The sequence below is a fragment of the Miniopterus natalensis genome, chromosome X (assembly GCF_054644295.1).
Source record: "Miniopterus natalensis isolate mMinNat1 chromosome X, mMinNat1.hap1, whole genome shotgun sequence".
Classification (NCBI taxonomy): domain Eukaryota; kingdom Metazoa; phylum Chordata; class Mammalia; order Chiroptera; family Miniopteridae; genus Miniopterus; species Miniopterus natalensis.
In genome coordinates, this window is record NC_142103.1 from 89,428,604 (window position 1) to 89,455,572 (window position 26,969).

General features: G+C 36.8%; 1 protein-coding gene across 4 annotated transcripts in view; it reads right to left on the reverse strand.

Moving 5' to 3' along the window:
* Positions 1-271: 271 nt before the first annotated feature.
* IL1RAPL1 (interleukin 1 receptor accessory protein like 1) overlaps positions 272-26,969 on the reverse strand; it is a 1,170,262-nt gene continuing 1,143,564 nt past the window's right edge. For all 4 annotated transcript variants that reach the window (XM_016207563.2, XM_087829289.1, XM_016207561.2 and 1 more), the window contains 3 exons: positions 16,368-16,511; positions 5,120-5,290; positions 272-4,673 (listed from right to left, as the gene is read on the reverse strand). In XM_016207563.2, coding sequence (XP_016063049.1) covers positions 3,955-4,673; positions 5,120-5,290; positions 16,368-16,511 — 1,034 coding nt within the window. In that variant the 3' untranslated portion in view covers positions 272-3,954. The remainder of the gene's footprint in view (positions 4,674-5,119; positions 5,291-16,367; positions 16,512-26,969) is intronic.

A 26,969-nucleotide genomic window follows, 5' to 3' on the forward strand; every position in this document is an offset into this window, starting at 1 on the left:
TGTTAGGGACAATCAAAATTTGACTGTTGGTCACTTTCTTTGCTCAGAATAAGGTGGAAAGGGTTTGCGATAGGCAAGGAATAGCTCTGCTTCCACTGACAAGCTTCTCCTTTCAGGGAACTCGGATGCATTACCAACTCTTTGAAATAACTGTATATGTTGTAAAAAAATTTCTTCAGCGATAGGAAATATGTGTCCGTAGGTGGGATTTCTAACCCATTTAATGTTTCACCTCTCTTAACCAATTGGCAGGAATGGTAATAATGACCAGAGACAGGGACTTCCCTCTTCCATGTCTGCGTATTATCTTAGTGTCATTCAGTCATTTCATTTGTATAATACCAATAGTCTCCTTTGAATTTCAATGAGCTTTCTTCTGGGACTAATGATATAAGCTTAAACTAAATGAAAAAAAAAAGAAATTAAGCACAAGATTAAAAAAATACTTCTTAGAAAAAGGAGAACTAGGGTATCATTCCAGAATCAGAAAATAATTTACAAATGTATGAATTAATGTTTTCCTAGAAACGGTGATCTTAAAATACATAAATGGTCTCTGTCAAAGTTAATGACTATTCTAGGATAAACAAAACTTACTTAGAGTTTAGGGATTGGCTCTCAATTAATATTTTCTCTTGCTATAAAATACTAAATAATAAAGAGGTGAAGAAACCAGTATCTAGATATTTAAGATTAAGTCGACAGGGTTCAAATACATATAGTATTACGAAGAAAGTAATAAAGACAAAATGGTTGACTGTTTGAACAACTAGGTATTTAGCCATAGAAATATAGTGGGTTCAGGTCTCTTAACTCATTGTGTCTTAGATTTATTTCATAGAAAAGTCTAAGCTTAAATCAGCTGGCTGCATGAGATAGAAATTTCTTCTCTGCCCACAGGAAACCTAAGGAATGAATTATAAATTAAATAACCAAAGATTTGAGCACCAGTATAAAGCGTTGCACACTCATAGGCAGCAAGTAGAGGTTACATTAAAGAACCAGATGAAGTCTTGAATCCGTAATGCGCCCCTTGGAGCCTGAGCAGTGGGAGATGAAAAACAGGCAACACCGAACATCACACATGTCCACGTCCACAAGGCCATTCTCTCCCTCGGCTTGGCTAACACAGTCACACCTTCAGCTGTGTTTTTCAAACTAGAATATTCTTACCCCACACAGCCCCCATGGGAAAAAAGGGTGAAACCTAAGCACTAGGGAAAATACATTTTTTTCTCTTTTTTATTATGAGTTCTAACATAAATTTTGTTAAACATAGAGCACGTGAACACAGGACAGTTTCCTTCATTTGTACTCATATGGAGCTGATAGAGGAATACTTGGGAGGAATGTTTCTAAAGTCATAGATAGCTTCTCCATTTATTTCATTTTTAAAAAATATGACAAAGCATTAGAGGAAAAAATGTTTCTTAAGTTGTGAGAATATCAAATATTACCCATCAATCCCTGAATCATGCTATTCAAAGTGCTTAAACCTACACTAAAAATAAAACAAAAAATGTACTCCCAAGGCAGCTAAATTAACACCTATGGATGCCTAAAATATTACTGTGGTGTGATTACTTCCTCTACATTTATTCCACACTTCCGTCGTGCACTTAAAAAAAGTAAAAATAATAATAAATAAATAAACCAGGCCATCGCCATGTTTACGGTTTTCTGAGCACTGGGGGAGTCTGGAATTCAGTCCAATGAGGTTCACTGCCACCAGTCTCTGACAGGCGTCCATAGTACAGAGTAAACAATGGCTTTCTTGGATTCTTAAAATAACCCAATGTGCAAAGCTGACCTTAAAGTTTATGTGTCCTTGCAGCTTCAGTTCTGGTTTTTGAAAATGTGATACAGATCCAAGGGGAGCACGGGAATAAGGAACAGATTCTAGAGAAGAACTGAGGCAAGTTGTCAGGGAAATAAACATCTTTTAAGCAAATAAAAATCAATGCACATCCCAAGGCTTACTGAGGCCTTTGCATTGTTACAATATTCTTATACTTATCTCTTGTACATTTGCAATTCAAATTTACCCTCCCTGATGAATTCTACTGAAGTTTACACTTTTTGTGGCCAACTCACACCTTAGAATAGTGACCAAAACTGTAGACTTGTTTTCTTATTATGTGGTGGTAGGAACAAAGCAAACATACAGTAGTCACTACAGGAGCCCACAGACGATGACTGGTAGGGAAGTTCCTACAATGAATCACTAAAGTAACGTAAAGGGTCTATTATCAGTATTTTCATCACATTGATTTTTTTTTTTTTAACTAAAAGCTACTTAGGTAATATTTCCCTTTAACAATTCTGCCCCCTGCAAGTTCCTTTTTGCATTATCTTCAACATAAATATATATTAGCTGCTATGTCACTGATATAAAACATAAAGCTACATGGTAGGGAGGAATTTTCTGGGAGCATCAGCTTTCTGTTTCTGAAAGATAGAATTATACAGTTAAAATGAAACTAATGCTTTATACAGTAAAATTATTTTAAACACGTTCTTACCTAATTTAAAAACCATTTCATGTAAATAATGTTTATTTTGAAAATATTGATTTCTCTACGTATTCATATGTTTGACCTTCTGAGTTCTTATTTAAACACTTTGATATTAATAAGCGTTGTTTATGTTCACAAACTGAAACCAAACACTTGCTTCTGAATGTAACACTGAAAATTAAATACAGTGAATTAACATTGAACACAAGGGAACCCCATAATAAGTTTCACATATTTGTTCTGACACTTTAGAAAATAACATTTTGTATAATACAAGGTGACAAAACATATTTGATGACACGTCCTGTCCTTCCCTTTGGTTTGGAAGCCTTCAACGTAAATTTCATTTTGAGTCGTGTTGGTTCACCCTTTTGAGTTAAACTTGCCTGGCATTTGCACGTAATCTCATTTGCAGAAAAAAATACAGAGGGAAAAGAGGAAGTAGAATATCAAACAAAAACAGCCACAAACACATTCATGCCTTTCCAGGAAGTGATCAAATATAGGGCTTAATTTTTTTGTTTTGTTTTGTTGTTTTTTTTTGTGTTTTTTTGTGTTTTTTGTTTTGTGTGTTTTTTTGTTTGTTTGTTTTTTCTTCTGTTTTGTTGTGTGTTTTTATATATATATATATTTATATAAGGGTACATCAACTCAGTTAAAAAACGGAAACGACACTCTTCCCCCCATTTCATGCCCTTGATCTTCTCTTCTTAGCACGCTGTAGCGGTCACTGTCATGTGACTAGCACACTTTTGGGTCTGGAGTGTATTCTGACGAGCAGTGAATTAAATGTTAAGACAGTTAGACCCACCCGCACCCTTCTTCGGAGTTTACACATCATGCCGCCATTAGAAGGGTAGAGGTGGGAATGAGGTGGGCAAGGAAGAGATTCAGGGCTCTGAGTGGCGGGGCCATCCTAGGAGCAAGTGTTCTCATCTCCCCCCCAATGACAATGCTGGCATTCGGTGCACTGCTCTCTGACAGCCCCTGTGGCCCTGCTGATCCTAGGGAGAACCCGAGAGAGGATCCGGTGCTCCTTGGCCCATCAAATGGATTTGTCCAAGCACCCCAAGGAAATGTTAAAAGCAAAACAAAATCGAGAAAAGGAAATAAAACCCATCCTAAAACTAAACTAATGAAGCAAAAAAGGGTTTTCTATCTATACATAAGTCTCTTCTTTAAAAAAATGTAAATTTACAAATTCCAGTGACATATAAAACAAAGTCAAAAATGTAATGGGTAAGAGACATGGTAAAACAGCAAGACACTGATGCTACAAAGAAACTGCAAAAAACATATGTACAAGACCCTGTTTTTCCTCGTGTTCTAGAGATTGTAATGCATGTTTTTTAACAGCAGCAGTCGAGGATTTAGTTCCAGGCACTGGACTGCAGACTCTACTCAAGCTCCCAGGGACTGGGTGTCCCTTGCTTTTCTGTCACCAAATCACACTGGATATACTGGTCTCCCTTGGCAACAGTGGCAGGATGGCACTGTTTGTGTGGGCCTCATCTGGATTCTGCTCCCTGCTTGATTTTGTCTGTGGCCGCTGCCCATTGATGAGTGTCATAGGGATGTTACAATAGGTATGCTGATTTCCTATGGAGGTAAGAGGCAGGGTGCCGGTAGGAGGTACATCATACTCATAGCTTCGGTAGTAGTGTTTCTGACGCATTTGTGAATGGTACGTGTTGTGAAAGGTGGAACGGAGATCTGGATGGGCAGTGGCTAGAGCTGTGGAGGTGGCTGCAGCCATGGAAATGGCCGAGACAGTCTGCAGCTCCCCGAAAGGCCCCTGCTCACTAACATCTAAAGCCTGCTCGTGTGTAATGGGTTCTATCCTCTTAAAAGGCATTTCATATTGTAAACGTTTCCAGAACTTAGAGTTCAACTTGTTGCATTTTGGTCCATGCCACTTAATAACCGTCAGGAGCTTGATGGTGTGCTTGAGGGCCTCCACCTCCTGGTAGTTCATAATTCCTCGTAGTTCACTGCATTCGATTAGTATCACTTTAATTTCTCCAGTCACAAGCATGTTTCGAAGTCTGGTCTCCAGCTCAAAGATGCTCCAGCCCCTTCTGACTACGTAATTTGGGGTCATGACAATAATCAGCCGCTTGCTTTGATCTACACACCTTGCTACATCTTCAATGTATGCTACAAAAGAGAAAAGGGATTATCAGAATGAGTAAATCCAACATGCGGTCCAGAAAGCCCTGGAAGATTCTCTTTCACACATTAAATGAGAATTGGTATTTGTTGTGTCGCATCTTGAGGAGATGAAAACAGCCAATGATCACTCTGAAGAGAGTATGGGCTTTGCTTCTTTTAATATTAGAAATATTTTTTCCAGGTACAAATCTCTCATTTGGTTTATTTAAATGTTAAGGCTCATAAAATGAGATGGTTTATAAAATAATGCAATTAGCTCTTCAGCAGTGTCAAAAATTAAGTTTCATATGAACACATAGTAACATTTATTTCTGAAGAATCTGACACAATATTTGAAATAAAGAACCAAAAGGTCAAGTTCTGTCTAAAAATGATGACTAGAAGTATAGACACAAGAATATGCACACTCTCAAGTGAAAACATTAACTTACTTCCAGTTGGAATTAAGTCTCTATCTGGTATAAACAACTTATATCCATAGTGCTTTTCAAGCATATCAGGTAGGATTTCAAGAGCAAAGCGCTCTTCTTCCCCGGTCTCTTGATTCCACTGGTCAGGATCCACTTTGGTGTAAGACAAGTATGCATCATAATCTTTATTGTCTGTCAAAAACATTACAGAGTAAAGTTGAAGTCACTACTTTACGAAGAAAACAATAGGACATAAAAACATTCACCTCTTTTCACAAACATCTCCAAATGTTCCACTTCTAGGGGATCAAAAAAAGAAGGATTTGTTAGTTTTCAATAACAGTTCAATAATGCCAAATATTCTGGAACTAATTTGGAGGTATAAGGGGTAATGTTTTCATTTTGTTTTTGTTGTTGTTGTTGTGAAGGCAGTAGGAGAAAAATCAATGAAAAGAATAATAATATATTAACTTCTAGCATTTTTGATGCACAGATTATAGAGGATCTTGACTGCTTATGAAAAGCCACATATTTGGATAGCATGTACTTATTCTAAAGAGTGGTACGTTCAATTAATCCTGCCTTTAGTCATTTTACCCTGCTGGAAAAAAGAGAAAAGTGCACTTTGCTTGACAGTGGAAATATTTTTTTTTACTGGAAGTTGGTTCTTAGATTTTGGGACTGAGGATATTGTTACACTGAATTATTATAGAAAAAGCATATTGATTTACTGATCTCCAGTAAAGATCTCCAGTTCATGTTACATGTAAAATACTGACAAATTATTTTTCATCATGTTAATCAGTTTGAAAATAAGAATAAAAAATTACAATGTAAATGAATAAAATGTAGGTCTAAAATCTGTTTCCTTCCTCATTCTTCCTTCTTTTTACATAAAAACTCTTCAAATATTTGATGACCATTATCATGCATTATCTTTATCTCAAAATTTTAAGACAAACATCTCAAATTTCTCATTTATTGTTTCTAAGAACAAGAAGTCATTTATCTTCTGGATAGTCTCTCATTCATCAATTTCCTTTTCAGGATGTGATATCAGAATTCATAATTCAACTCAGTTCTAATTACTGTCTTTATGCTGAGGGAGGTCTCCTTAAGCCAGACTGTAGGTTGCAGAATGATTTCATGCATATACTATTTTCTTTCTTGGAAGTTGGTGTCTTCTAGTTTGCCACAAAGTTCTCTAAAGTGTTGAAGTTTACCCAAATCTGGGATGTATAATGACTGGATCCTCATTCTTTGCCCTTTGTCTTTTGTAGGCTTAAAAATATTTGAAACTGGGTCAATATAAACACCAATAAGAACAGAGCACTTACAAATTCAGAAGAAATGTAAACAACTGGTCCACCCATACTGTTAAGGTCCGGCTGGATATCACTTTTGCTTACATGACACTTTCTGTTTCTGGCTCCTCTGCCTGTTCCATGGATGCCTCTCTTCCAACCCATAAGTACTATAATTTCTCAAGATGTTTTCTACAGCCTGCCTCATTTTTCTCTCAACCCACTTTCCCTTAAAAATCTCCTTTCTTCCCATAACATCAATAATCACATCTTTGTAGATGTCTCCCCAACTTAGATGGCCAGTCCTGTTTTCTTTCTCATGAACTACCAACAGTCCTACACTTATACCTATAACTTGGGCCCCTTGATTTGAATGAATGTTCAACATGCACCCGAAGTTCAACATGCTCACAAAATAACAAGCTTCCCATCTCAAGCTCTATTATTTACCTTTTATTTCACTTTAATTTTAATAACATAACAATCTTATTTCTTTAGTCTCCAAACTTCAGATGTATGTTCCATTTATTCCTTTTCATTTACCAACAATCTCATAGCCATTCACTGGTAAAAATTCTTCAGGTTTTATTTTCATCCTAGGTCAGGCCATACTCATTTCTCAGTTGTCATAATTATTTGTAGTGGGACTTCCTTCTCTGTTTCCTTCTCCTTCTGGCCCATTCCACAGAGAGTCACAAAATTTACTTTTTTAAACCTCACTACTGATTATGTTTATGGTAGTTTGAAAAATATTTATGGCTATCCACTGTCAAAAATCAGCAGCTAAATATGCAGTTTGTTTCCTTTGAATTTGAGTTTGATATCTCTGAGTTGGAGGTGATCTCTTTTCCCATTACTGTGCTCACATCTTATCTTCTTTCTTTGACCACAAGATTCTTGAGTTAGATATGTGACTAAAGCTTACTAGATACTCAAACATATCTGTTGATTAAATGAGTGAATGACCTTTCATTTGAGTATCACATGACATATCTTACAGCCAGTATAGAGATTTTCTCAAGACCTGTACCATTTCCTAGGAGAGAAGGCTTTGGTGGTACATACTCCATGCTGCCTGGATGGACTCCACAAGGGATTGCTAAGGGCTGTGGTGTTGGAGTTTAAGAAGGCTCCTTTAGAGTAGTCTTGAACTGTAGTTTCTCACTGTGACTCAAGGAAAGGCCTTAGAATCTCTGTAAACTCTGGAAAAGTGGTTTTTAGACTTGAGCACGAATGACCAGAATTTGGAGGGCATGTTAAAATACAGACTCCTGGGCCCCACCTCCTGAGTTTTTCATTCAGTAAGTCTAAAATAGGTCCTGAGAATTTGCATTTATAGAAAACACTCAGGTGATGCTGTTGCTGATCCAGGGACTACACTTTGAGGAAATTTTTCTAGGACAGGATATGTAGGCATCTAGGAGTCTCAAAGACATCAAAGAACTGAAGTCAGCTGCCAGGTAATTGACCAAAGCACCACAAAACCTAAATACTGTAGCTTCAGCTCTATGATAATTGGTCCTTACATAACAGGGCATATGCTCTCAGTAAAATAGCTGAAATCCACACTTTCATCACAAAGGGGGTAGATTCCTGCCTAAAGTTAAGTTATATATACAGTAACTATAGCAACCTTAAATATACCTCAGGAATTGGTGTTATGGCCTAAGTCAGTTTTCTATCTCTTTATGTCATCTGGATGAATTTATAGCATTTAAGCTAATACCACTCAGATAAAAAAAAAAATTGCTCACATGCACATTATCCTGGGAGTAAATGTGACTAAAAAGCCCCTTGCAAGCAGTTGCATCAGCACCCTCAAATCAATGAGACACTTGATTGATATCAATTCCTCTCTTTCTCCATAGTCTACATCAGTGCAATAATGGGCTAGGCATTTATTTACTACCAAAAACAAACTCTGAATTTGAAAGTTATCAGATTCCAAACACCATGTCAGATACCATACTAAATTCAGCAATGTATTCTGACTCAAAATCATATGGATTCTAAGTTGTCTTCCTTTTTCCCAATTACCAGCTGAAGATGAATCTTGGGTAACATCTCTTAGATTTAAAAAAAATCTGTAAGAACATATATTGAATAATCTTTATGAGCTTCATGTGACTGGAGAAAGTTTTTAGAAAATGACATTTTTATAACCATACCAAAAAAACAAAATTATGTCAAGCTTTTTAAAGGCTAGGTCTATGATCTTTTAAAGACAACTTAAATTTATAAACAGTTAAAAGCTAGTTAGGCATCATTTGCAACAGCATGGATGAACCTAGAGAGCATTACACTAAGTGAAATAAGCCAGGCAGAGAAAGATAAATACCATATGATATCATTTATATGTGAAATCTACAGAACAAAATAAATGAACAAACAAAACAGAAACAGACTGATAGATACAGTAAACGGACTGATGGATGCCAGAAAGGAGGGGAGTTGGGGACTGGGCGAAAAAGGTGAAGGGATTAAGAAGTACTAATCGGTTACAAAACAGTCATGAGGATGTAAAGTACAGCATAGGGAATATAGTCAACAATATTGTAATAACTATGTATGGTGCAATGTGAGTACTAGAATTACTGGAGGGATCACACTGTAAATTATATAAATGTCTAACTGCTGTGGTGTACAACTAACACTAATACAAAATACTGTTGAATGCCAACTATAATTGAAAAATAAATAGTCATAACGGTACTACAAGAGTATATTTTGTATTCTAAACTTTATTCTCTATATTGTATTTTCTCTAATTTAAACTTTCAACTATAATTCTGTTCACTGCAGAGATAGAAAACAGATGGTATACACATTCTTTGAATAATTTTCATAAACTCAAATATAGTCATTGATTTACTCTTTTCATGACTTTTGAGAGATTCTTATTGCCAGGTGCCACAAAAAATGAACAGGAATGATGCCAGTAAAATGGCCAAATAAGACATCCTTTGCATGTGCCTTTTCAGCTATTGTCCAGAGGCCATTTTTGCCCACCCTGGGACCCATCCAGTGACCAGGCAAGAGCCCTTCTAGGGACCTGCTTGGAACTGCACCCAACCATATACCAGGTAAGAGGCCAGCTTACTGAGAACTCAATTGTGGACCTCGAAGTGGACATTTGTCCAAGTGATAGCCTACTGAACAAGTACTAGAAACAGTCCCACTCACCCAGGAACCAGCTAACCTTGCCTAGATGAGCCCCTTGTAACAAGCCTTCCAACCATACAGCAGACCCAGCAACAGCTTTAAAACCAGCTACAACCCAGCATGACTGAAATTCTAGAGGTAATCCCATCGGCTTAGGGAATAAACAAGAAGTTTACCTGCTGAAATCAGTCTGTAAAGACTGGACAAGGAGTTTGCTCCTTCAAAAGCACAGACACCAATGCAAGAATACATGGATAAAGAAGAATCAGGTAATATGACACCAGCAAAGGAAAATAACAAAGCTCCAGTAACCAATTCCAAAGAAATGGAGATCTACAATTTTCCTGATAAAGAATTCAAAATAATCATCTTAAAGAAACCCAGTGAAATGCAAAAAAACCCCATCAAAACCCAGATAGACAATTTAACAAAATCAGGAAAACAATGAATGAATAAAATTAGAAGTTTAATAAAGAATTAGAAATAATAAAAAAGAACCGACTAGAAATACTAGAGCTGAAGAATACAACAGAACTAAAAAAGTTTAATAGGCAGCTTCAAAAATAAACTTGTTCATATGGAAGAAAAAATCAGAGAACTTTTAAGACAGAGCATTTGAAAGTAGACAGGAACAATTTTTTTTTTTTTTAAATGAAGAAAGCCTATGTGAATTATGGATACTACCAAGTGAACTAACATTCACATCATGAAAAAGAAGAGAAAGAGAAGTTGGCAGAGAGCTCATTTAAAGAAATAACAGCTGAAAACTCCCTACATCTTGGAGAGAAGTATACATCCAGGTAAAGGAAGTTCAAAGGACCCCAAGCAAGATCAAACCAAAAATTATTACTCTGAGACACATTATAATAAAAAACTAGATGTAAAAGAGAGATTTTGAAAGCAGCCTGACAAAAATAACTCATCACATACAAAAGAACCCCCATAAGGCTATCAGTGGATTTCTCTGTAAAACCCTTGTATACTCAGAGGAAATGGATAAAATATTCAAAATGATAAGAAAAAATAATTCTAATCAAGAATACTAAAATCAGAAATAGTGTCCTTCAGAAATGAAGAAGAGATAAAGACATTCCCAAACAAAAGTAAAGGAAGTTCATCGGCACAAGAAATGCTAAAGGAAGTTCTTCAAGTTAAAATGAAAGGACACTAAGTAACAACATTAAAACATATAAAAATATAAAACTCAATGGTAAAAGTAAACATAATAAATTTCAGACTACCCTAATACTGCAATGATGGTGTGTAAATAAATCACTTTTATCTCTAATACAAAAGCTCAAAAAATGATAATAGAAATAACTGTAGCTATAATAATTTATTTTAATGAATTATAATACAAAAAGATGAAAATTATAACAACAATAGCATAAAATGGGGAGGGGGTAAAAGTGCAGAATTTTTGTATGCAATTGAAGGTAAGTTGACCCAATCCATCAATTAGTTGCTTTGCTATCTGAAGTCAAATGAGTCCAGTAGAATTTTCTCCTTCAATTGACTGAATTAGCTACTATATTTTTATAAAAATATATTTGAAGGGAAAAAGAAGTTTTGACTCTGGAGAGTTAAAAAATTTAAAAAATAGTTTAAAATATTATTAATAAGAAATCTTGATGAGCAAAAGAATATAAGGAACTGTGTATCAGGAATAAAAAAGTAATTTTGAAAAATGAAAAGATTTTCCTCTTTGACAAATGAGAGGATATTAGTCAATGCTCTTTAGGAGAATAGAGGAACCAAAGGATCCATGAATTTTTTAGAACAACCCAGCTTTTTAAAAAATGTAGATTTAAGGTTCCCTTCTTAAGATGAAGGTGGTGGCTATATTATACCTGGGCTAGGAAAGAGATAGAGTGACAATATAAATGGGTAAGATTGACATTTGGGTCTTTGGGAGATTTTAACCTTTAAACACTGATTGAATAGTTGTCATGTGATATTGGTAGCTGTCCATTTTTTTTATTCTCAAATATTTATAAGTCACATACATGAAAACGACTAGTGACAGAGGTCATCATTCAACAAATGAGTTACCAAAATGAAACTCAAGGAGGGCTCAATAATGAATTGTTTTTTTCATCTTAAAAAGCAATTTAAAAAAAATGTTTGCATGTGGTATGTTAGCACAGAAACATATCATTATTAAAATTAGCATTGATATAATCTGAATAAAGAAGTTTTTAAAAAAGCCACATTTGTTTTGTGTCTCATATTTGCCTTCACATGCTTTCTCATATTTCTAAGATATAGTTTTTCAATAAAAACCTCTGTAGAAATAGATAATGTAGCCTTGAATAAGCAAAACTTAGGTATATAATCTTAATATTTTGATTTTATGAATATTGAATGTCATTGTTTTAATAAATTTCACTTTTCACTTCATTTCTGCCATTAAATGCCTGACAGTTGTTTTCTAAAATAAAGCTTCTTGAGCTTTATTTTTGCAACATTGTTCTAGTTTACATGTTTTGCTATTTGGTACTTTTCTGGATTATTTAAATCCATAAAGTCTTACACACTGAGATGTGACACTAACTTAAATATTAATGGTGTGATATAGTGAAGGGGACAAAAAGCAGCTGATCTCTCAAATCTTGACTGCCATTAATTTTTTTGTACTCATTTGATAGTATGTTTCTTGATCGATAAAATAGCACCATCCTACAGATGTCTAGAATTAAGTGAGTCCCCATGATACTGTAAAATTCTTGGCCCAAAGTAGGTATTAGTAGATACTAATGTCCTTAAAAGGTCAGTGGGCAGCATAGATGTTAGAGGTCTCAAGAGGGTCAGAATTAGCAGAGTGGTATATAAGGAGAATAGGATTTGACATAAGAAAGCCTGATTCCTACCACTTCACAGCTTACAGCTGGGAAAGTTGTATACCAAAAACAACTATAAGTCTCTCTTTCTGGAACTCAAAAACTCATTTTGGAGTGTTCATGTGTATGCAAATTATCTAATCACCACCACCTAACAAAGGAAACAAACCCTGTAGGATTTCTAAATGATTTACAGAAGTACTGTGTTTCTTTGATGGACATGAGGATAATAATTCCTGAAACAATTAATAGTAACCTTGCAATTGAAGGAATAAGGAAAATAAGTTCTGTGACCTAAGATTTTATAGATACCAGTTTTCTTCACACACCTGAAATGGAACAGATGCTCATATTTTCTAAGGGTTGAAAGAGTGGAGATTAAAAAAGATTGCTCTAACTAGATTTGTCTAATACCTGTAATAAGTCCCAAAGTAGAATTAGAGATCTCTTTCTTCATCTTGAAAGTAGGAACTGTATTAGCAATTATAGTGTTCTTATAAAATAGATTCACTTGTCTAGCATTAGATTTGAGCATTATATTATGATCCTTCATTCACACATAGTAAATTGTTTTTTTCTCCTTTTAATCTAGTCCTGTGTCAATTTTATTATTTTATTATCAGTCTAGCTGTAAAAACTAGAGAAGGTTAGGGGGGATTCATGTCCTGTGTCCTAATGAAGAATATTCTTAGATGTCATTAGATGGTTAGGTTAATCCTGCCACTGGAATATCATCACATGTACCTCAGGGGAAACTTTCTTGTAAGGTGTTTTTTTTTTTTTTTTTTTTTTTGGGAACACACACATGCACACGCACACACACATGATAAAATTAGAAAATCTGCAAGTTTATAGGATGGGTTACACGCTTGTTTGTTAATAAATGTATATGCAGCTGAATTTGTCCAAATTATTTTTCATTTGGACAGATCATCAAGACAAAAAATCAACAGGAAAACACAGACCTTAAAAGACACACTAGATTTAATGGATTTAATTGACATTTACAGAATATTTCATCCCAAAGCAGCAGAATACACATTCTTCTCAAGTGCACATGGAACATTCTCAAAAATAGACCATCTGTTAGGGCACAAAGCAAATCTGTACAAGTTCAAGAAGATTGAAATCATATAAGCATCTTCTCAGGTCACAATGGCATGAAACTCAAAATCAACCACTATAAAAAAACTCAAAAATATTCAGGCTAAATAGCATGTTATTAAACAATGAAGGGCTACCAATGAGATCAAGGAATAAGTCAAAATCTTCCTTAAAAAAGCTGAAAATGAACAGACAACAACCCAACATCTATGGGACACAGCAAAAGCTGTCCTGAGAGGAAAGTTCATAGCAGTACAGGCATACCTCAAGAAACAAGAAAAAGCTTTACTAAACTACCTAACACAACAACTAAGAGAATTAGAAAGAGAACAGCAAGAAAAGCACCAGGGAAGTAGAAGGGAGGAAATAATAAAGATCAGAGCAGAAATTAATGACATAGAGACTAAAAAAAGATCAATACAAAAGGTCAATGAAACCAAGAGCTGATTCTTTGAAAAGATAAATAAGATCGATGAACCTTTAGCCAGACTCACCAAGAAACAAAGAGAGAGGACCCAAATAAATAAAATCAGAAATGAAAGAGGTGCTATAACAACTGACCCCACAGAAATTCAAAGGATCATAAGCAAATACTATAAGCAACTATATGCCAACAAACTGGAGAACCTGGGTGAAATGGACAAATTCCTAGAAACATACAATCTTCCAAAGCTGAATCAGGAAGAATCAGAAAATCTGAATAGGCCCATAATAGCTAATGAAATTGAAGCAGTAATAAAAAACTCCCAGCAAACAAAAGTCCGGGACCAGATGGATTTACAGGTGAGTTTTACCAAACATTCAAAGAAGAATTAACACTTTTTCTCCTCAAACTCTTCCCGAAAATTCAAGAGGAGGGAAAACTCCCAAGCTCTTTTTATGAGGCTAGCATCATCCTAATCCCAAAACCAGATAAAGGAACTACAAAATGTGGCCAGGATAAAGAATACATCACTCAGCTTTGACTTTCAAATTACTTTTTTTTTTTAAAAGCCAAGTCAAGAGTATGAAATGCTTGGGGGTCTCTTCTTTGGAAGGTGAAAGGACTTGAAGGAGAGCTAGAAAAAATGGGAATTTGATGATGTCAGAGAAATTCTTCACCATGAGAAGACTAGATAATTCTTCAACCATAACAGCATGTGTAGAAGGATCCAAGAGATGTGACTAAGGTTTATAGGTATCAAACCATCAGAATCTTCTACCATTTAGAATTTGACAAATAAAAACTGTACTGGAAATTGATAACATCATTCATGTCATTCAGAACACAAAATAAACATATTCTAAATAGGTTTAATAGATAAAGTGAAACTTATTTAGGTAATCTGCTTTTTAAAATATCTTCTATTGTGGTAATTATGCAAACAATAGCAGATCTTTAGATTATACTGAACATACTAAATTTTTAAAGGGTTAAAATTATGGGGACTCAATGCTCAATAAAATGAAGGCTTTGTAAATTGACTTATTTTCAAATCCCATCTTGGCCACGTACAGTAGTACTTGTGTTATCTTTTTCAGTAAGTTATTTAACCTCTGGGAGCTTCAGTGGCCTTATCAGTAAAATGGAGATGATAACTGACCTCAGAATTTTTTGAGGATTAGTAAGAATGATTTCAAGAATGCCTAGCACATTGCTTGCTACCCACTCAAGAACAGCTCTGACATTGACAACTTTCTCATATCTCTTTAAAGCAGTAGCAAAAATATGAATAATTTGTATGAACAGACAAGAAAGTTGGGACAAAGAAGAATTAGGAAAATTAGAACTTAAAATAAAAAAAATAAAGTTTTGATGCAGCACAGACTTTAGCTTAATGGAAAGGTGAGGTTAAATAGAAAGGAGCCTTAGGGATGCTCAATAAATTGCCCCTCGTCACAAATCTGAGAACCTACAGTTCTACCTGCTCATTTATTACAGAGGAGCCCGTAAAATGTGGTACCATGGGCAATTGCTTCATTTTCCTTCATACTATTTAGTGCAAAACTGACAGTTAAGGGGAAAAAAAGTTTATAAATATGATCAAGAAACCATCATCTCAACTATTTATTACAATTTGCATATGCTTCTGATATTGCAAGTTTATCTTATATATGAATCACTTTCAAAGGACCAAAATGGAGGAAACTTAAGTCCTCTAATAGGTGGTTTAAGGAGCTCAATTTTTAGCAATCCAAATTCCTCTTAGATTATACACATAATTACGACTGACCAGAGGCAAATAACAATTACCATTTCTATGAAAATAATATTTACTTGTCCAATTTGAGTAAAACTACTAAATGTATAATTACGAAAACAATGTGCTTGTGCACTTTGCTATCTGTTGGTCCACACTGGGAATAAAAATTAGCTTGTCTAAATATAGCTAAATAAACAGGATTGAAAAGACTGCTGGATGAATTCTAAAATATTCAGTACAGCTTATTGTCACTGATCCATTTAAGCACGGAACAAATTGAGATTCACTTCAAACTACGAGGCTAGGGAACACAATTAAAAGAGACACTCTTTACCTATAGAAAAGTAAAGCTGGCCTTTCAGTACTGATTACCGTGTGAGAGAAAATAAATACTCTGATGGCATTGCAATCAGCATCTGTAATTCACAAGTGCTGTTTGGAATACATTTCTAAAAAGGGTAGGTGTTGTTTTATAATTTTCAGAGGAAAACATCTATTAGTTTCAAAGCATCGCATATATAGTCACATATAAAAAATGAAGTTAAAAACTGAACATTGAAAGATTATAAGAACTGCTGTCAGTGGTTAATGCAGGTAACTTTTCTTTTTCTTCAATAAAACGGACAGAAAACAAAAAGGAATATTCAGAAATATATTGAGAGGGAACTCATCTTACCTCCATCCAGCTCCTCAGCCCCAAAATGATTTCTGTAGAAGAGCATGATTTCTATTTTGTAACACTTGTAGATGGTCACCAAACAAACAAGCAGCAGGAGGATAGCACCAAGCCCTCCAGCAAGTTCAACTGTGTACATCAGCTCTAGGGGGGAAAAATCGAGACAATTATACCATATTTGCACCCAAAATCATAAATTCAACTTGACTTCACAGTTTTGTCGATGGGGCCAGATGTGGGCAATGGATTAATACAACCCCTTTCCCTTTTGCATAAAAATCTGACCTTTCGGTAACTTTCTAGCTTTGTTTCCTTGGTAACCAGATGAGGTGGTACATGGTGGCTGTGTTGCTAAGCAACATTGCTTATGGTAAAAATGAACCTATGTTGGTAGATTGCATTTAGACTGACAGAATTATGAATACCTGATTGGAAAAATAATTTTAGGCTTGCCTGAGTGCAGTAATTCTTATATACAAACATATTCCTTATAAGAATTTGCAAGTTAGGCTTATGGGGTTGGTTTGTGTCCACAGGGAGCTTTTAAGGCAGGATGGCTTCTGGACTCACCCTGTGTGAATCTTTATGCTTCTCACCTGGGCTGTCACCTGGGGGCTGGGGCTGAGGGGAGCTCAGGAGTGAAAAAGCACAGTTTCTGAGAGGTAGTGTGGACTGTTGCAGAGAGTGTTGGGTAGGCCACCTAATCAATACTGTCTGCTTGCCCCTGCCAGGAGCAATGACTCCTGTCCTATATCTTTCTGAAAAAAGTGGTGCCAATGTGGCCTACCGTAGTCTTGGAGGCTGAATGCTTACTAGGGTTTAAGAAGTAGTCCAGCTAGTGGATGTGACACCAGACTATGCTGGGAGTATTGTCGTTTCACTAAGCTGCTTAAAATGTTTCTCTTTCTCTTTGTTTCCCATTTCACTAGGCATGTTACTACATTCTATCCAAAAACAGCCTTTTCTTGCCATTCACTGCACACAAGTTCTTATTCCTATTAAATGTATACATTACAGCAAAAAATTATCAGGAAAGTTTTGGGGGATAAAACATTCTCTTCTTTTTTCTTCTTTAGAATTCATGGACATTGTGACAAATTTAAGGATAATGGTATTTACACATTAAGCCAGAATACACAGACTTTGAAACTCACTTTAACTAATTGCCTTTGTACGCATATTGTTCCTGATCATCATAGTTCAAATGTTGTTATTGATGGGCAGCCATTGTTCCCTGCAGGTGACAACTACCTTGAAAAGTACTATTTTCCTTAATTACAATTAAAGATAAGTATTCCTGAAATTACATCTCTACAATAATGCTATTTTTGATTTTGTCATTTAGACTCCACAAGTGGGTTATCTAATTTTATAACAGTCAATGCAGGCTTATACTGAGAACTTTAATATATGGTTTTGTCGTGATGACTACTCCGGGATTACAAGATCATTCCTGAGATTTTATAATGGGGTGATATCATCATAGGTGTAGTGCAATATCAGTGACAAATAATCTGAAAAGTGTGGCCATCTATTTCTCACAAGGACATTGTGTGTGTGTGTGTGTGTGTGTGTGTGTGTGTGTGTGATGTCACTTTCCTTGTGATAATTGCAGGAAAAAAACTCAGCCACACTTCTCATTTTCTAGTCCTTCATTTCTAATTCTACAGTTTAATAAACAAACACATATAACTACTATTTAATCAAGCGTGTTTTCCTGCTCTTATCAAAATTGAAAAGGATATAGAACAAAATATTAGAAAAAGTGATTGGAATTTGTGAATTTAAGAAAGAAAAATAGAGGAATAAGACGGCGGCACAAATAGCAACTGCACCCGCCGCCTCCCGCAGCCACATCAAAATCACAACTAAACACGGAACCACCGTCGCTCAGAGCCTCCTGAGACCCAGCTGCACAGAAGCCCCGCAACCAGGGAGCTGAGGCAGCCCCGAGACCGGGGGAGGGGCGGGGACGCGGGCGGGGCGGGGCTGGATCCCGGAGACGCGGCCGCCGGCCCACACCCGGTGCTGCGGGTAAACCCGGGAGGGAATCTCGGAGGAGGAGGTTTCCCAGACGAGCCAGGGGTCCCAGCCCCACAGCAGGGCCCAGCCCAGGGCGCCAGGGCCGGGAAGAGAAATCCCCACAACTCCGGGCTGTGAACCCAGCGGGGACTGTCCCTGAGGGTCGCGGAGGCTGCGGGAGCCCCGGCAGCTCCTCTAAAGGGCCGCGCGCGGACTCACTCGGACGCTCCCTCTGAGCCCAGCGCCGGGCAGCGGCCTGAAGGGACCCGGGACACTCGGGGGGAACTAACCTGCCTGAGATCCGGGCGGGAGGCGGAGGGCGGCTTCCTCCCGGGCAGAAGGGCTGGCGGAGGCCATGGCTCCTGTGGCGAGTCCTCCCCGCACAGCCCGCAGGCAGGCGCCATGTTTGAGTCGCCAGCACCAGCCTCACCCTTGGCCCCGCCCCGTGACTCCCGGAGGCCCCGCCCTCCCCACCTGCAGCTCATCCAGGCCACTTCCAGGGGCTTTTCTGTGCAAGGGGCCTCTCGAGCCTCATACTTGGGACTTTCCTAAAATCTCTCAAACAAGCAGCAGCAGGCCCCATACGGCTTGATCAGCGGGCCCAGGCCTGGCACTAGCGGCAGCTGCACTGGCTCATAGCTTGGCCTCTCCTGGGCACCTCCAAGCCCAGCACAAGGAGCAGCCAACTACGGTTTGCTGTGTTGCTCATGCTGGGTGGCCCTGGGCAAGGCACTGGCACAGGCTGACTTTGCACCTCCCGGGAGGCCCCAGAGACAGCGCACCCGGTGGTCAGACTCCACCACGCTGGATTACAACCCCACCACATCCACGAGTGACACTCAAGGGGCGCACTTGGTGAACACCAAAGCTCCACTGAAGCAAATCCTGCTCCACAGGGGTGTCTCCAGCACAGCAGCTCTCTGGGTGTAGTTGCAGCTGGTCCTCACAGCCGATTGGCCTGGGGGTCAATTCCTCCCAGTGACCCCAACAGCAACCAAGGCTCAACTACAACAGGACAGTGCACACAGCCCACACAGGGGAGCACCTAGAAGGACCAGCTCAGGTGACTGGGGAGGCTGAGCCCCTGGGCCCTACAGGACACCTACTACACAAAGCCACTCTACAAATTCCAGGAGGCATAGCAGCTCTACCTAGTACATAGAAACAAACACCTGGAAGCAGCCAAAATGTGGAGGCAAAGAAACATGTCACAAAGGAAAGAACAGAAGAAATCTCTAGAAGAGGAACTAAATGAAATAGATCCAAGCAAGCTACTAGATACAGAGTTCAGAATTTTGTTTATAAGGACGTTTAAGCAGGCTATTAGAAAATTGATAACATAATAAAGTACCAATTTGAAATGAAAACTACAGGAACTGAAATGAAGAATAATTTACAGGAAATCAACAGTAGAGTAGAGGATGCTGAGAATCAAATCAGCAATTTGGAACATGAAGAAACAAAAAACACCCAACCAGAAGAGCAAAAAGAAAAAAGAATCCAGAAATATGAAGGTAGCATAAGGAGCTTCTGGGACGACTGCAAGAGGCTCAAAATTCGTATTATTGGGGTGCCAGAAGGGGAAGAAAGAGACCAAGACATTGAAAACCAATTTGAAAACATAATGACAGAAAACGTCCCCTACCTGGGGAAAGAAATAGACTTACAAGTCCAGGAAGCACAGAGGGTCCCAAAGAAGAGGAACCCAAAGAGGCCCACAGCGAGACACATCATAATTAAAATGCCAAAGGTTAGGACAAAGGGAGAATCTTAAAAGCAGCAAGAGAAAAGCAGTTAGTTACCTACAAGGGAGCCCCCATACAACCATCAGCTGATTTCTCAACAGAAACTTTGCAGGCCAGAAGGGAGTGGCAAGAAATATTCAAAGTGATGAACAACATGGAACTACAACCAAGATTGTTCTACCCAGCAAAGCTATCATTTAGAACTGAAGGTCAGATAAAGAGCTTCTCAGACAAGGAAAAGCTAAAGGAGTTCATCACCACCAGACCAGCACTACAGGAAAAGCTGAAGGGTCTTCTTTAAGAAGAAGCTAATGACCAAAAGAATCTGACAAACTAAATAGATCCAGAGACATTGACTCATGTAACAGACGATCATATTTCAGAGGGAAGAGGGAAGGGGGTGGAGGGTGGGAAGAGATTAACCAAAGAAGTTATAGGCATATATGCATAACCCATGGACACAGACAATAATGGGGTGAAGGCCTGGGGAGGGGGTGGGAGTGAAGTGGAGGGGGTCAATTTGGGGGGGAAAATGGGACACCTGTAATACTCTCAACAACAAAGATAAATTAAAAAAAAAAAAATAAAAATAAACTGAAGTATTAAATCTTTTAGAGTCTAAGTAAATTGATGTGAAGTATGAAATACTAAAAAGTATCTCCAGGAATTTTAATATTTTGTATTTATAAATATCAGACAGCTTTATCTGTTGGCTCTTGTGAGAGACAACACAAAATAGTACCACAGAAGTACCAGAAATGAAATACAGAATGCTATTCAGCACAATGTTTTCCCAGTAGTATGTGAACAGAAAGGATAAGTGGGTAGGTAATACTGTGGGGTGCAATGAGTCTTGTTCTCTCCACCACACATAGAAGCCTGCAAAGAACTCTAACTTATGCCCATAGGCTAATTTATGTATCAGAAAAATCTTCTTTAAATCATACTGATTATGATGGGAGAGATAAGCTGAACTATGGCTTCTTTTAAGATTCATTCTCTTTTCTAATTTAACACAAACAGTTGGAATTTATCACTCTAAAATTTCTTGTGGGAGAAAAGAAATAGAAAACTAATGGAGAACGCTTAACTTCTACTCCCAAACATTGCTGGTGGAAGTGCTCAATGGCACTACCTTATTAGAAAATTTGAGGTAGTTTTAATGAAGTTAAATATGAATGTACCCTATCAGCAGCGATTACACTCCTAAGTATCTACCCAAAGGAAATATAAGTAGATGTCCACAAGATTTGTACAAGAATGTTTAGAATAGTCGCAACTGGAAACAACTCAAATGCTCATTAACAGGAGATAATGAACAGACCATTGTGTGTCCATATGCTAGAATATATGTACAAGGAATACCATACTGATACACAAGATGATGTTAGGCAAAGGAAGCCAGACAGAAAGTAATACTTTTTGTAGAAATCTATTTCAATGAAGTCCAAGAGCAGGGCGAAATTAAACAGAGTTGGAGAAATCACAAAATGATTGTCTTGTGCATGGGTTATTATAACATTTATTGGAAAGAGGCAAGAGAAAAGTTCCTGGGGTGCAAGAAATATTCCGTATTTTTTTCAGGCCTGAATACATAAGTATATACATTTGTCAAAAGTCATTGAGCTGAACACTTAAGATCTATGCCTTTTATTTTGTTAATCATACTTCACTTCTTTTTTTAAATAAAATATGTCTTTATTGATTTCAGAGAGAGAAAGGGAGAGGGAGAGAAGATAGAAACATCAATGATGAGAGAGTCATTGATCGGCTGCCTCCCGCACGCCCCCTGCTGGGGATGGAGCACCCAACCCGGGCCTGTGCCCTGACCGGGAATCGAACCACGATCTCCTGGATCCTAGGTCGATGCTCAACCGCTGAGCCACGACTGGCTTGGATAATTCAATTCTTTAAATATTTATTTTAAAAAAAAGAGCCATTGTAAGATCTAACCCGAGGCCTATGAGGGGAGAAGCTGTAAAGAAGGATGGAAGTCAGGAGAGCTGTTCTGCTGTAGATAATTGTCCAGGCAAGGAATGGCTCTTCTGTGGTGCCCCCGAGCACACCCTTTCACTCTGGAGGCATAGCACCGGGCCTGGGCCTCCAGAATGCCTTACACACCCATATCTAGTCGAATACCTTTAGAAACAATAAAAAACTATGCCTGAAACATAATCCTATTAATCCAATAAGCAGAATTCTCATTTTCTTCAGATGGTTTATAATACCAAATACTGGTCTCTATATAGTTTTTTAAAACTTTAAAAAGGGACTATATATAAATTACAGAAAAATTATACAAAAGTAAGTCCTTGTTATTTTTAGAGAAGTAATTGCCCAAATGCGAATGATTCCCATTTCTAGATGTCATGAGCCACTCAGAAAGTTTTATACACTATTTACTAGGCCAATCAATAGTGCTGTATGAAATGTAAGGAGAAAAAGAGAGCAGGGTTGATGTAGCTAAGCAATTACAAAGTGGCCCTGTGTCACATGAACACCTCCTTTAAGGTACAAACATATCAAAAGTTATATATACCTAGAGTATGGGCAATAAGCAAGAATAAGTCTTCTGAACCATATGATAGTCATTTGCTAATAATAAGAATACAAAAAAAAACTTGTCTAAAGAAATAACATTTATAAGAAACTAATTGATACTGAAATCCTGAGCTTATCTCAGACTGCCCCCAGATACTTCTGTAAAACTACATGCAGAAGCATGGTGTTCTCATAACATCCTTGAAAGTCAGAAAAGAAATGTCTTTCCACACAGTACACACATCAGTGCCTGCTTCTGTTACATTATTTTTATACAAGAGTAATTTATATGCCTTCACATTATAAATATGTGCAGGTTAAAATTTTTCCACTTGCTTTAAGTTATTCACATTGGTTTATAAAGCATGGATAAACACTTTTAAAGAAAATGGTTATTAGATTTAATTTCCACATTTCTTTTGCTCTGAGCTGGACCCATTCAGTAATATGAGTGCTACCCATTATTGCGTATATGTTGAGTAAGGACAGAACTACTAGGGGTTAAATTCTGTCACAGGTAAATCTTTACATTAAAATGGACCTGCCTTATGACCCAGCGATTCCACTTCTGAGAATATATGGGAAGAAACCCAAACGCTATTTTGAAAGAATATCTTTACATTACAATAGGAATGGTGTCGCCCCAGCAAATGTCATTTTTTTTCCTTTGAAATGGGATCTGCTTTTCAGCTCAAGTTCAAGATGCTTGTAGTGGCAGCATTTAAAAAAATAAAAAAATTCCATTTCGGGACAATACAACATCAGAGGGTGGAAAGAGAAAGTGCAGACCTTTTAAAATCGGCTTAGCCTTTGTGTTATTTTGTTAAAATGATAGACTTTGCCCCCCTTTAAGGGGCTGAGACTGAATATTGAAAATTGTAAAGCAAAATTACTAGGCAAACCTAAGGGAAACTGGCATTTGGTTAAACACAACAAATGAAAAAGTGCCAAACAGTTACATTTAAGGGCACCAGTAGTCATTTAGTTAAAGGCAATTAACAATAGTCCTTGGAAAGCTCCAGTATGGGCGAAGGGAAAACACATTGATTATTGCTGCAGTAGTAGACTGCTTTTGGAATAAATTGTTTCAATTTGAAACTAGATTTGCTACAAGCATTTTGAGCAATGACTACAATTTTTTTCTTATCAAGACAGCTGGACCAAGCAACCCTTTAAAAGAAACAGCTAATTAAAATAAAGCGCATGCCATCTCTTAGTATATTGGATTACATTGCAAATAATAAATGCGTTTGGTTTACACTAATCTTGCTGCAATTACCTACTATAGTATGAGATCCTATTTTTTATCTGCCTGTATCTGGTGTTATTGTGTGCAAACATTTTCTGCTAGGTATCTTTGAAGACGTGAAGATGTTAACCAAGTTAAATCAAAGTTTATATGTAGTTCTGAACTTTTCATGCGGAGTTTTCATTTTGTATCTCTCTCTCTACTGATATATACTATCTTGTTTAAGGTGTGACTGAAGATTTCAGGTGGCTTATTCTTACATAGTTCATCCTAAAATTGCCTCATTCATTATATAAAGTCCCTTGAAATGCTCTGCTCTGATTTATATGCAGTAAAATGCAAGTTTGTGGGGGAAATGCATGATAGACAATATAACGATCCCAGTTTATTCATTAACTTCACCAAGTACATTTCCTCTTCTTTCATTGTGTTATAAAGAGCTAAACTTTATAAGGATTTATCCATCCACATAAATTCATATGCATATTTATTTCTCTGGAGCAGTATAACTTATTTGTTCCTGGCAGGAGGATAATTATGCTCAGCCTACAAAGATATTCAACTCAATTGTACAATACATCAATGCAATTTAGAAGCAGTTATAATTTTTTTTTTTTTTGGTAACACATTAAGAAGCTGAATTGCTATTCACATAATAGCAAGAAAATGTTTTGGGAAGGTACAAGCTAGTATATAAAGATAGCAATTTTGCTCTTGCAGAAGTGCTTTTTGGAACAAGGCAGGGTATACCTAATAATAATGATAATAGTAATAATAATGGTTTCTGAATGTAGCAGCTTGACTGGTGAACCAAACCAAACATTTGGCCAAAAGATTACCTTCAAAGTATTATTTTGCCACTTTAGAAAGTTTTCAGCCAAAGTACCAAATTAACTTCAGCTTACTCCCAATCAAGAATGCAAATATGGCCATTGGGTAGAATCCATCATTAAGGCCTAGTTAGACTAAGCTCCCACAAACCCTTGGAACGGAATTGTTACATGTTAATAAACTATTAAAAATAAAAAATAAAATAAAATACTAAAGGGAAAAATGCATCGTTCTCTTCACAGTTTGCTAGAGCCTACCTTTGGAATGTGATTTTCCCCTTCCCAGCCAGATAGGAAGGGTGTTTTGTTTTTCCTATGAAGTAGGAAATATTCATAAGTGATGTGTATTAAAAGACAGGTTGATAAGTTAAAATGAATAATGACAGTAATTGAATAAAATATGAATCCTTGAGTTCATATTAATTATAAATTAATAAAGAGGAAAGCTGTCCCTTAGAGCAGAATGCCAATGGTAAATATAAAAGGAATGGTAGAGTTAGAAATCACCATTTTTCTGCCATCCTAATAATAAATGATTCAGGCATGAATTATCAACAGAGGCTAAAATTATTGGGTGAAAGATTGATGAGGCTGGATGTTCACAATGTCTTAAAGTACCTTCCCAATGACTATTTATTAATAATTAAGGGGAAATGACCAAAATCAACATCACCAGTAATGGGACAAATTGGCATCATGTACCTCCTGATGTGATGCATTGAGGAGGCACAATGTCATTATTGTAGTATTCCAGCCAGAAACAGGTAAATATCCAAAAAAACATGGAAATACCAGGCAAACTCAAACTGAGGGACATTCTACAAAAAATCAAATATGATTTCTGCTCTTCAAAAATGTCAATGTCATGAAAGACAAAGAAAGGCTGAGGAACCATCCCAGATGAAAAGAGACTAAAAAGACAACTAAATGCAATGCATAATCCTGGATGGGCAATACGGTATAAAAGATATCATTAGGACAATCTTTGAAATGTGAAAATAGACTATCTACGAGATAATAGCACTCTATCATTTTCAATTTTCCTGAATTTGATAAATATACTCTGGGTTTGTGAGAAAATACCCTTGTTTTTAAGAGATTCACACTGAAGAAATTAGTCACGACGTCTGTAATTTAGTTTTGTGTGATTCAGCAATAATATGCCCTGTGTGTTACTATACAGAGTGTTGCTCTATCTTTTTATTTACCTACCTATATGAAGAGAGATAAGACAAATGTTGCAAAATGTTAATAATTGGTGAGTCTAGTTGGAGAGGATAGGTGGAAACCTATTGTACATTTTTTTTGCAGTTTTTCTGTAATGTCTGCAGGGTTTTTTTGTTTTGTTTTGTTTTAATCAAAAAGTTGAAAAATAAAAGACAGGTCAAATGGTAAGATTGCATTATTGCAAGTGTTATTGTAATTAGAGTGTATTTTGGGTTGAATACTTTTGGATTAAAATTTTACTATCTATAGTTATTCTAAAGTAATCTCTACAAAGACTTCAGTTTTATCTTCCAAAAACATGTCCTAACCTTGGAATTTCCCTCCACTTTTCTGTCTCTATCTTTTCCTGTGTCATCTATTGCTTTATATATTTGATACTATTCATTTTTTTTCTTCTCATTTGGTCATTCACTCATTCACTTTCTTTTTGTTTAGTAAATGCCTTAAATGTGCCAAGTGTAGTGCTTTGAGTTCTAGTGATAAAATGACAAATTAAATATGCTTCTTGCCTTAAAGGAGACTATGTCCAGTTACAGAGTCAGGCATGCAAGCAATTTTTTAAAACAAAATAATAAAAGTTACTACTTATTGTTGCACTTCAGTGTCACTCTGCTAGGCCTTTTATATGGGTGTAACCATAGGTGAGCAACTTTTGGGGTGTTTGTACACGTGTGTGTTTCTGTTGGGTGATTTCAAAGATAGGATCAGACACTGTATGGCACAATGCAGCACAGTGACTGCAAAGGTTTTTAGCAAGTAAAAACCAAAAATTAATTTGGGTAAAGAGTTTACCATGACTCTTAGCAGAGACAAAGATTATAAAGCACCTTGGACAACTCTATTCCAAATTGTCCATAGTAAAAAGCAAAATATAAGCTATTTTGGAGTATTAGCATTTAAAACTATACATCACTTGCTTCTGTTAAGGTTAATTGAAAACCTAATATATTCAAAAGATGCATTAAAAACACACACATTTAAACTGAAG